The 12295-nt window shown below is 29.8% G+C and overlaps 1 protein-coding gene across 3 annotated transcripts; it reads right to left on the reverse strand.

The window, feature by feature from the left end:
* Positions 1-3582: 3582 nt before the first annotated feature.
* On the reverse strand, positions 3583-5722 carry LOC128127839 (uncharacterized). 3 transcript variants are annotated; one of them, XM_052766549.1, is made up of 6 exons: positions 5470-5722; positions 5281-5369; positions 4737-4898; positions 4492-4597; positions 4171-4333; positions 3583-4073 (listed from the first exon to the last, which is right to left on the reverse strand). In XM_052766549.1, exons 4-6 carry the CDS (start codon positions 4534-4536, stop codon positions 3826-3828), a joined length of 456 nt encoding a protein of 151 aa, XP_052622509.1. In that variant the 5' UTR covers positions 4537-4597; positions 4737-4898; positions 5281-5369; positions 5470-5722; the 3' UTR covers positions 3583-3825. The 3 variants fall into 3 exon arrangements, with proteins under 3 accessions (XP_052622509.1, XP_052622507.1, XP_052622508.1); XM_052766547.1 differs by having other exon boundaries at positions 3583-4079; XM_052766548.1 differs by lacking the exon at positions 5281-5369 and having other exon boundaries at positions 3583-4079.
* Between the last annotated feature and the right edge of the window lie 6573 nt (positions 5723-12295).

The following is a 12295-nucleotide window of genomic DNA, read 5'->3' on the forward strand; positions in this document are numbered from 1 at the left end:
TTTTTTCAAAATTGCTTGATTGATATTATCAATGATTTGTTTATAGTTTATCTCATTTGAGGTTGCATTTGTTTGCAACATTTTTGCCTAAAACTTTTTAAGATACGATCTTTGTAAAGATGGAAACTTATTAGGACCATAATCAACTTTTGGGATCCATTTCCAAATCCAAGGAATTGAAAATTCTATGAAAAAAATGTAGGGTAGGTATTACTTCCCTTCCTCCATTGGAGTGCTCAAGAGCCTCCTTGTATTTTGGAGTTACATCAAGCCATTCAACATATAAAGATTTGAATGGTTCAGGGAGAATTTGAACACTTGGACCATATGATGGCCACCGTTGTGTTAAATAATTTGGCAACTTTTGTTAATAAACTTGGTCATAAATTTTGAAAAACCAAGAATGTTTCTGTTTTCGATTTTCATAAAGAAAAGCTTTATAAAAGCTATCAATATAATCCCTGAATATATATTTTATTAAGATCTTTTGTTCAGGGTGGAGAAATTCCCTTTCCTTGAGGGTGCTTAAACGCCATTCTTCTGCAAATATAAGCTTTTTGAATAATAATTTGCTGAAGTTATAAACTTTCTTGTATCCTGAAGAGGAGAAATGTGAAATCTCACATGTACCTGTAGAAATTAGTATATTCTCATAATAATTTCGTGACTTGTATGAACATGTTGCATATGATGCAGTATCCAGCTATCTGCAAAATAAATTCCATGGATCATCATTGTCCTCAAAATATAACATGATATCTTTTTCTTCTAAAAGAATTATTAAATCTTTATGAGGAGTAAAAATATATTATGAGGAATCATCATTATCTTCCTCCGAAATTATTTTTGAGAAACAAGGATTATTATCTTTTTGTTGTTTCAAGAACTGTTGAAAAGTCGAGTATAACGGATATCCAGGTTTAGGCATATTAGATGATGATGGTTGGGAGGCAATGTTTTATGCAATTAGCAAAATTTTCCCATGTTGTATCCGAGGATATGATCCTCTTCCTTTGCCACCTATATTAGGGTAACCATCTCTTCCCCGATTAGAGATCACCCTTCAAATTTTAATTAAAAAGTAATGTAAGTTTATTTTCTAGAAACCTAAGATGAGCTCTTAGGCGTATTAGTCCAAATCTTAATAAATGAATTTATCTAGTATGGCGAATACGATCAAGGATATTTGTGTTTGTTGTTGGCATATTATTCAATAAGTTGGTTGATTCAACTTTAGTTTCTTTAATTGAGTTTCTTGTAATAAAAATCTCGTTAGATAATTGTTTTAAATGTACATTGCTCATTTAAAAATTTCTTAGTTAGAAAATCGGAAAGAATATTATCTTCACATTTTCGACATATTATTGTAAAATCAAATGGTGCTGAATGAGCTTGCCATCTAGCAAACATTTGCTTGGATACATCATGTTTAAAATCATTGTTAAACATAAATTTTGCTGATTGACACTTACAGAGCATCACATATATGTATATAAATCATGGCGTATTGTAGATGCACCATATATACATATAAATCATGACATATTGTAGATGCACCATATATATATATATATATATATATATATATATATATATATATATAATCAAATGGTGCTGAATGAGCTTGCCATCTGGAAAACATTTGCTTAGATACATCATGTTTAAAATCATTGTTAAACTTAAATTTTGCTGACAATCAGTAACTATAATAAACTGTTGATTCTATTAAGAATCAGACCATATTCCTAAATGAAATATAACTAAATATACTTATTTAGTATTTGGATTAATTTGTTATAAGACTCCTCCATAACCTATATCAGAGGCATCGGTTTCAATAATTTTTCCCAATTTGGATTTTCTAAAGATAAACAAGGTAATGATTTTACCTTTTCTTTTATCCTTTGGACTGCTTGAGTATGAAGATCAGTCCATGGAACAGGTTTCTTTTTTGGTCTATCATATAAGATAGTGGTATCTTTGACTAAATCTCTATAAAAAGAATATATATATATATATATATATATATATATATATATATATATATAAAATTCAAACTTCCTAAAAATCTTTGTAATTGAGTTTTATCAATAATTTTGTCTGGAAACTTAGAAGCAAATTCCATACTTCTATTTATAGGAATTATTTTTCCTTTTTCAATATTATGGCCAAGAAATCTGATTTGGATTGAAATAAAACCATTTTAGGTTGGGATATGACGAAACCATTTTTTTCTATAATTTTTTCAAAGAGGTTTAAATGTCTAAAATGATCTTCAATGTTTTTAGAAAAAACCAAGATGTCATCGATGTAAACTATCATGCAATTGCTATGAGGATAAAAAAATATCATTAATAATATTCTGAAATTCACAAGGTGTATTTTTTAATTCAAATGACATAACATTTCATTCATATTGACCAAAAGGAACATTAAAAGCAGTCTTATATCGGTCCTATTCATCAAATTGAAATTGCCAATATCCTGATTTTAAATCGAATTTTGAAAATGTTATTGCAGTATTTAATCTATCTATTAATTCTTTTTTATTTGGAATCGGATATCTAATCCACTTTCAATCTTTATTTAAAGGCTTATAAATAATTACTAATCTGGAAATTCATCTTTCTTGTTCTGAATGTTTATTAACATAAAAAGAAGTGCAACACCAAGCTGATTTAGAAGGTTTAATTAAATTTTTGTTTAGTAAAGAGGATATTTCTTTCTTACAAAGATCTAAATAGTGATGATTCATTTGACAAGGACGAGTCTTGGTTGGAATATTTCTTTTATTAAAATTGTCTTCATATGGAAGAGGAATTATACGTTTCTTTCTTCCCCCAAAAGCATTATGATAATCAGAACATATTTTTAAAATAAACTTATTTCTCAGATTATTAATTTTTTCTTTTAATTTTCGATTCTGTAATTGTTCGTCTATGTTTATTATTAAAATTTCTTCTTTTAGAAAGTTTATTTGATTTGTTTTTAAATCTATAAGATCTATCCAACGAGTAAAAGGTTTTGTAATAAACTCAAAAAATACTTCATAATTTTGTAAATCGCCTTAGATTCCTATTTCATTAACTCCGAATGGCAATATTTTTTTTTTTAAAAACAGAATGCCCAAAATAATTTCATTGTGAGACATATTCTTAATTATGGTGAAGCTTAACAGAATACAAACTCTATTATTAGAAATATTCGCATTAGAAATTTACCTGAAGTTTTGTAAGGCGAGATTGAAGAGTGCTTAAAAATAACTCATGATCAATCATCAAATCTTTAGTATCATTATTCTTAGAGTTACACATCAAACCTCTTCCTGTGGTTTGTGGATTATCTTCCTGCCAGTTGTCAAACCTCAAAAGTAAATCTATTTATTTTAATATTTATATAATCTATAGGATTATCTTACCAACAAGGGTGAAAATTTAGGTTTCTCAATTGTCATTTGTGTAGTAGAAGTAATTGGCCTTGGTACAGCTGGCAGAGGTGAGGTTCTGGTTCTGGTTCTAATTCTAGTTCTTTCAGGTATCACTTGAGAAGAGGCTCTACATCTCCGTGCAGCTGCCATCAGAGGTTACCCTTTAGGAAGCAATAGGTCTTCTCTGAACTGATAAGCCCTTAGCTTTAGGGGAAGTCTTAAGGGTCACAGGTGACAATTTAGCTTCTGATACTAACAAAGACGCCATATAATTATCAGGTGTCTTTATTGGTGATGTGGCAGTTTCAGGTATTTCACATGAGACCACATTGACAGGTGGTTGTTCAACAGTGTCACCATTTACATACATGTTATCTGTATTAGGTTTTTGATATTCATCAGTACCCAACTTTTCTTTTTTTCTCAAATTTCTCAACAAGATTCCGAGTCTTTCCATTTGAAACTGCAACACATTTAACAGGTGTCGACCTTTTGTTGGAGGAATCAACAGATACCTCATGGGTAGATGAAGATTTAGAGTTAGGTGTTTTCTCCTCTGAAGAATCAATCGCCACATCATTAGTAAAAAGCTTTCTCTGGATATTTGTATTTGATCCATCTTTCCTAGAAACAACAGGAGTCATGCCTGCAGCTTTACTTCGAACCGTGAGTGTTACAGTTACAGTAACAGGAAGATAAAATAGGTAAGAGATTAAGATAATTGAGATAACAAAAGAACTTACTGTCTACATATATATTCTTGATATCTTTTGTGTCATCATCTGAAGGTATAAATGACATTCTTGGAGTCTTAATTCTCTCTATAACACTTTCCTGGAGATTAGTCTTTGGATCCACATGAGCTTTTTCCATGGCTATCATGTTATGTGCATATGGTTCAATATGCTTCACAAACAGAAAGGTATACAAGTAAATACTAAATCAGTGTATGTCTTTTCTTTCTTTGCTGGTGTAATTCCATTCCATCTTTTGAGGTCTTTTGCTTCCTATGATCTAGTTATAGTGGATAGAAAGAAAAAACCCAATAGAATGTAGAAAAAAACCTTATGATCTACACCGGTTCTCATATTGTTGGCTCCATCACACATGTAGCTGTATACTTGGGTGCAAGTTTTCAGTCCAGGAAGTAGGTTTCTTGTTATGAGACAACTGTAAGTCATCAAAAGTTTTATAAAAAGTTAGAAAAACAACAATTTAATAGCTCCTGTATTAAGAATATATGAATGGCTTCAAAACTTGAACCATATCAGAAAACATTGCTAAATACCAACTACCAAGTTCCTCATACCTGTTTCTACCATATATCTGGAGTCCCTTCAAGTATAGATCTTTCTCAAGAGGTTTCCAAAAGGCGTCTTTTTTATTAATATCTGTTGAAACACACAGAAAGCTCTACCCTTTATGGTTGTTTCTTCAATTGAGCCTCAGATCTTCTCTTCGCTCAGAAGACCTGATCACAGATTAACACACCAGGTCAAGAAATCTCGTTTGTTTGCTTTTGTTCTTCTTCTTCTTCTTCTTATTATTATTATTATTATTATTATTATTATTATTATTATTATTCTATCTTCTATTTTTCCTCTTCCGATCACTTTGACAAATTCACGGTTGTTTAGCTACAAACAAGAATAGCGTCAACGCTTGTTCAGAAAACATTAAGAAACAAACCCTAGAAAAATGGAAATGAAAAGGGGGAAATCGAATAAGAAGAGTAAAGAATTTGTTGAACACCAACAAAAAACAGATGATGACTGATTCCAATAGACAAGAATCCATTCCAGCATAATGAACACCGCAAAAAAAACATATGGGCATTAGGGCAATAATCCTACCGAAGTGGCGGAGGTAAGGCGCTAGCGACGGCGGAAGGAGGCTAAGGCGCCGACAATATGGTGATTTGGAGGAGGGAAGGTCGTCGTTTCTGTGATGGAGGCGATAATGAAGAGGGAAACGAAAAAATGAGATAGAACACAAGACCTTCACACAGGAGATGATAGAAAGCAAAACCAAAAACCAATTACCTTTTGAACATCATTTAGGGATTCGTCTACCGAGTCCGACCTATGTTTCATCCGGTTGAGTAGTCTTCTTCTTTGTAAGACCGAAAAATGTTTGATGAGATGGAGGTGGGATTAGAAGTGAATCTAAGGGATTGAACCCACCCATCACTGCCATTTTCCTTCCCCTAAACCACCGTTGCTCGTAAGCGGAGATTCCAAGGTGAGGAATCCCCGACGCTCCGTGAAAGCAAGAGAAATTCTCCTATGACGCAAGAGCGATTCTCTGATGAAGACGAAGGCTCTAGGGCTTTTTCTTGCTAATTGGAAGAGACGGGGGGTTTAATTTTTGGGATCCACTAGGCGGGTGAAATCCGGCGTTAAAACGCGTGTTTCATTAAAAAAAAATTATAAAGCGACACACTTAGATAACACACATTTTATGAAAGGCGCCCTCCGCATTTCCTTTTTTTCTTTTCTGGCACTAATTTTAGGGCACGCACAAATGCGTGTCTTCTATCCTTCAAATTTTTCAAAACTGACATTATTTTTTAGGGCACGCACAAATGCGCGTCTTCTATCAGCGAGTGCCATTGTTTGTGCGTCATTAAAGGGTTGTTTTCTTGTAGTATGCCATTTGGTTTAAAAATGCACCTTCTGAATTTCAGAATATTATGAATGATATTTTTTATCCTCATAGCAATTGCATGATAGTTTACATCGATGATATCTTGGGTTTTTCTAAAAATATTGAAGATCATTTTAGACATTTAAACCGCTTTGAACAAATTATTGAAAAAAATGGTTTCGTCATATCCCAACCTAAAATGGTTTTATTTCAATCCAAAATCAGATTTCTTGGCCATAATATAGAAAAAGGAAAAATAATTCCTATAAATAGATGTATAGAATTTGCTTCCAAATTTCCTGACAAAGTTATTGATATAACTCAATTACAAAGATTTTTAGGAAGTTTAAATTATATATCTTCTTTTCATAGAGATTTAGTCAAAGATACAACTATCTTATATGATAGACTAAAAAAGAAACTTGTTCCATGGACTGATGTTCATACTCAAGCAGTCCAAAGGATAAAAGAAAAGGTAAAATCATTCCAAACTGGGAAAAAATTTATTGAAACTGATGCCTCCGATATAGGTTATAGAGGAGTCTTAAAACAAATTAATACAAATACTAAAGAAGTATATTTAGTTATATTTCATTCAGGAAACTTTTCCTGGTATGATTCTCAAAAGATTTATGCTATTATCGTCAAAGAAATTATGGCAATAGTAAAATGTGTTTTAGAATTTCAAGATGATCTTTACAATCAACAATTTACTGTAATTACTGATTGGCAATCAGCAAAATTTATGTTAACAAAGATTGTAAACATGATGTGTCTAAGCAAATGTTTGCTACATGGCAAGCTAATTTAGCGCCATTTAATTTTACCATAACATATCGAAAAGGTGAAGATAATATTCTTTCCGAGTTTCTAACTAAGGAATTTTTAAATGAGCAATGTACATTTAAAACAATTATCTAACGAGATTTTTATTACAAGAAACTCAATTAAAGAAACTAAAGTTGAATCAACCAACTTATTGAATAATATGCCAACAACAAACACAAATATCCTTGAACGTATTCACCATACTAGATAAATTCATTTATTAAGATTTAGACTAATATGCCTAAGAGCTCATCTTAGGTTTCTAGAAAATAAACTTACATTACTTTTTAATTAAATTTTGAAGGACGATCTCTAATCGGGGAAGAGATGGCTACCCTAATATAGGTGGCAAAGGAAGAGGATCATATCCTCGGATACAACATGGGAAAATTTTGCTAATTGCAGAAAACATTGTCTCCCAACCATCATCATCTAATATGCCTAAACCTGGATATCCGTTATACTCGACTTTTCAACAGTTCTTGAAACAACAAAAAGATAATAATCCTTGTTTCTCAAAAATAATTTCGGAGGAAGATAATGATGATTCCTCGTAATATATTTTTACTCCTCATAAAGATTTAATAATTCTTTTAAAAGAAAAAGATATCATGTTATATTTTGAGGACAATGATGATCCATGGAATTTATTTTGCAGATAGCTGGATACTGCGTCATATGCAACATGTTCATACAAGTCACGAAATTATTATGAGAATATACTAATTTCTACAGGTGCATGTGAGATTTCACATTTCTCCTCTTCAGGATACAAGAAAGTTTATAACTTCAGCAAATTATTATTCAAAAAGCTTATATCTACAGAAGAATGGCGTTTAAGCACCCTCAAGGAAAGGGAATTTCTCCACCCTGAACAAAAGATCTTAATAAAATATATATTCAGGGATTATATTGATAGCTTTTATAAAGCTTTTCTTTATGAAAATCTAAAAAAAAAAATATTCTTGGTTTTTCAAAATTTGTGACCAAGTTTATAAACAAAAGTTGCCAAATTGGTTTACACAATGGTGGTCATCATATGGTCCAAGTGTTCAAATTCTCCGTGAACCGTTCAAATCTTTATATGTTGAATGCCTTCATGTAGCTCCGAAATACAAGGAGGTTCTTGAGCACTCCAATGGAGGAAGGGAAATAATACCAACCCTACATTTTTTCATAGAATTTTCAATTCCTAATAAGTTCCCATCTTTACAAAAATCATATCTTACAAAGTTTTGGAAAAATGTTACAAAAAGATCCAACCTCAAATGAGATAAACTCTAAACAAACGATTGATAATATCAATAAAGCAATTTTGAATTATAAATCTCAAAAAGAATTTTTATCCCATAAAGTTTAAACTCCATAAAAGCTCAAGGAAATTACTTCCCATCAAAAGATGAAATTATAATGATTTATTTTCGTCAAATGAAAGAAGGCCTACTTCAAAACCGCAACAAACAATCATCAGACACCTCCATGTTATCTACATGCAATGATGATAATTGTATAGCAGGAGAATCTCAGCCAATTGATGATAACAATGACATTATGGATGATTTCACTGTGGAAGATGCTTTAGCCACTATTGAAGATATGATATTGGAAAACCTACAAACGAAAAAGTACTCTATGGTGAAAACTTCTACACCTGTCAATATTCTCTGTTGGCTTTGATAAAGCTACAATAATGAAAACAATTGAAAACATTAGAATAGCCAGCTATCATAATACACTCGTTAGTGTTCTCAATTATTCTTTTATAATATCTTATAGTTTTTAAACTTGGTTTGAAGATCGGGCCTATATATAGGCTGTTATGTTTATTTTTTAAGCTCGCTAGAAAATTTCTTCCTACCTGCTCTTTCCTCTTGAAAAATATTCTGAAGTTATAAAATAAGTTTTAAAGTATTTCTGGTGCATCCTTCTTTCGTTGATTGTCTCTCCCTTCACTCTTGTAATTTTTCATTACTTATACTTTATTAATTTATGTATTAGCCTAACGACAGGCTAAATCCTTTGAAGTGTTAAATAATCTCATGAAATTATGGCTTTACTAATTTTGTAAGAAGCCTTAGGTACCATATAGTGATTTGAAATACAAAAGTCTAGGTTGATAACATTAAATTTAAATTGAAATGTTTAACCATTAGTCATGGTGTTTCCCATCTTTTAGCCAAGGTTTGGCATTTTTAGGGTTGTTTGTCATTGACTCGATATATATCAACGTTTCAAACCAAGTTTAAAAACTGTAAAATATTACAAGAGATCTTGATAAAAATATAATTTGGGTTGTTTGTCATTGAATCGGTACAAAAGTGTTGGTTGATAACAAAATAGCCTATATATGCCCGGACTTCAAAACTAAGTTTAAAAACTATAAAATGTTATAAGAGAATAATTAAGCACACTGACGATTGTATTATGACAGCTGGCTATTCTAATGTTTTCAATTGTCTTCTTTATTGTAGCTTTATTAAAGAAAACAGAGAATATTGACAGCATAGAATCCTTATGCTTTTGTCTTTTTCTTTTGTAGCTTTTCCAATATCATATCTTCAATAGTGGAAAAAGCATCTTCCATAGTGAAATCATCCATTTGTTGTTTCAATAACTATTGAAAAGCCGAGTATAACGGATCTCAAAGTTTAGGCATATTAGATGATGATGGTTGAGAGGCAATGTTTTCTGCTATTAGCAAAATTTTCCCATGTTGTATCAGAGGATATGATCCTCTTCCTTTGCCACCTACATTAGGGTAGCCACCTCTTCCCCGATTAGAGATCATCCTTCAAAATTTAATTAAAATGTAATATAAGTTCATGCTCTAGAAACCTAAGATAAGCTCATAGGCCTATTAGTCTGAATCTTAATAAATGAATTTATCTAGTATGGCGAATACGATCAAGGATATTTGTGTTTGTTGTTGGCATATTATCCACAAAGTTGGTTGATTCAACTTTAGTTTCTTTAATTGAGTTTTTTGTAATTAAAATCTCGTTAGCTAATTGTTTTAAATGTACATTGCTCATTTAAAAATTTCTTAGTTAGAAAATCGGAAAGAATATTATCTTCACATTTTCGATATATTATTGTAAAATCAAATGGTGCTGAATGAGCTTGCCATCTAGCAAACATTTACTTGGATACATCATGTTTAAAATCATTGTTAAACATTAATTTTGCTGATTGACACTTGCAGAGCATCACATATCTTAAATATTACTAAAAGAGAAACCTTATGACATCATCTTAAATAATCTGGACCATTGATTGTATTTCAATCTTATTTTTTCCACCCTTAGATCAAATTGCTGACGTCATCTTCCCCATATGGAATGTATTTAATTCCAATAAATGCTTTCCAATCATCAATCAATAACTTACATTCGTTGAAAGGGAGTGTATTTAATTCCAATGAAAGTTTTTCATATTTTACATCTTGAATTTTCAGTTATGAAGATTTTAATATGGTCAATTTTAAAAACATATTACTAACAAATCATTTCAATCAAGGCCTTAATATCAACCATTAATATAAATCCGTTTATATTAGTAAACTATTAATATAAAATCTTTTTTTATTAGGAAATCATTAATACCGAAAAATTATATTCAAATTATCACATACATATACAATTCATCATTGAATCCGCGACTCACATTTATTTTCAATCGTTTCTTTTCTTCAAACCTTCTCCTACAACATCGTTAATATTGCTTATAACTTCCATCATCATTCTCTGTTATAAACATTCGCTCTTGTGCGCTAGAAGGTCAGTACCTTCTTTTTCTTTTTATATTTTTTTCGATTATTTTTTGTTCCTATATCAAATGTATGTATTCATATATTTCGATTTTCTTTGTCACAAATTACATGAAATCAGTTAACTACTTTTCTGAAACTTTTCAAATAAACATGAAAAGATATTAGGTACCTTTAACAAAACAAAAATTAACTATCTTGGGACTGACATTAATTACGAAAATGTTACTTTTATATATTAGAGATGATTATGATTTTTTTTAATTTTTATGTCATAAAAATCCAGTTAATTTTGGCATGATTTTAAAATATCATTCAAATTATTATGTATTTGTATATCATACCAACCTACTTTTTTTTATCTTTGTATAGTAACAATAAAATTTATTAATTTACACAACAAATATAGATATTTCAAATTTTGTAATATTATTATACCTTACAAAATACAACTCCCTCCAAAATAAATTTTCGCCAGTAATTTCATCCATAATTTCAACAAATTTAAATTTGTATTTTCTTTATATAATTTTTTTTAATGATCCTGATTTTTTTTCTCCAAAAGTATATCAAACATTTACGTCTTAGATAATGCTGCTCTATTATAATTATTATTTTCCAAAAGTATATCCGTTTAATGAGGAATTTGATATAATAAAGGAAGTGCATGTTAACTAAATTGAGATATATATTCCATAATTATTACATGAGTTTATTAAAAAAAATAATATCAAGGTGTAAACATTAAGCATTTTTAAAGTGAAATTTCATAATACATACAAACGATGATGTTGTACAATAAAATATAAAATTGAATAGACTGAAAAAAAAAACACTATTAAAGCAGTCAATCTTGAAAATAACATAGTTATGAAAAATTATAAAGTAAGATACCAATTATAAGATATTAGGAGATTTGTAAAACGTACATTTAGTAAAAACGTTACGGTTATTAGAAAAAATAAGACCGTTAAGATTAGTGAAAAGACAATATATAAACTAAATTATCACAATAGTAATGAAATGTCATTATTTGATATTTCATATAATTGACAGATATATCAAATTACATTGATGATATACTAAAATTATTCAAAGTTGCGCCAAAACTAATGCAAAGTTCTTGCGAACACTAAATAAATAAGAACAAACATAAAAGCTAGCATTTATATTTATAATCAATTTAAAATAAACCAATCATGATTTATAAAAGAATCTCCATTGATGATATACTAAAATTAAATCTATATAACATTTAACATTTTATAAATTATATTACATAACTTTATTTGAATAAATAAAATAGTTGTCAATATTTAATGCAATAGAAAAAATGGTATATTGGTTGTCAATATATATTTAAATTAGGTAACATTATTATACAAGAAACGTCTAATTAAAATGCTTATAAATATATAAATATCATAACTATATGAGACGAGGAAAGTCGTTCAACTAATAAAACAAAAAATGATGTCTACAAAGAGATCTTTCAATGATTATATATATTTATCGTTTTCAATGTATTTTCTACACATTTCAATAATACCAATAACCATATATTTTTTTATAATCATTATACAATATCTATAAACGATTATATGTTTTTTTTATGCGTTTACCGCGTT

Source organism: Lactuca sativa, chromosome 8 (assembly GCF_002870075.4).
Source record: "Lactuca sativa cultivar Salinas chromosome 8, Lsat_Salinas_v11, whole genome shotgun sequence".
NCBI classification, from domain to species: domain Eukaryota; kingdom Viridiplantae; phylum Streptophyta; class Magnoliopsida; order Asterales; family Asteraceae; genus Lactuca; species Lactuca sativa.

What these genes read in the sequence shown, in the direction of transcription:
- LOC128127839 (XM_052766548.1), bottom strand. Translation starts at nt 4,536, where the DNA reads ATGTGTGATGGAGCCAACAATATGAGAACCGGTGTAGATCATAAG. An exon ending in GAACCGGTGTAGATCATAAG is followed by an intron (nt 4,334 to 4,491) that starts GTTTTTTTCTAC and finishes CTGTTTGTGAAG; the next exon opens with CATATTGAACCATATGCACA. An exon ending in CAAGAATATATATGTAGACA is followed by an intron (nt 4,080 to 4,170) that starts GTAAGTTCTTTT and finishes TTCGAAGTAAAG; the next exon opens with CTGCAGGCATGACTCCTGTT.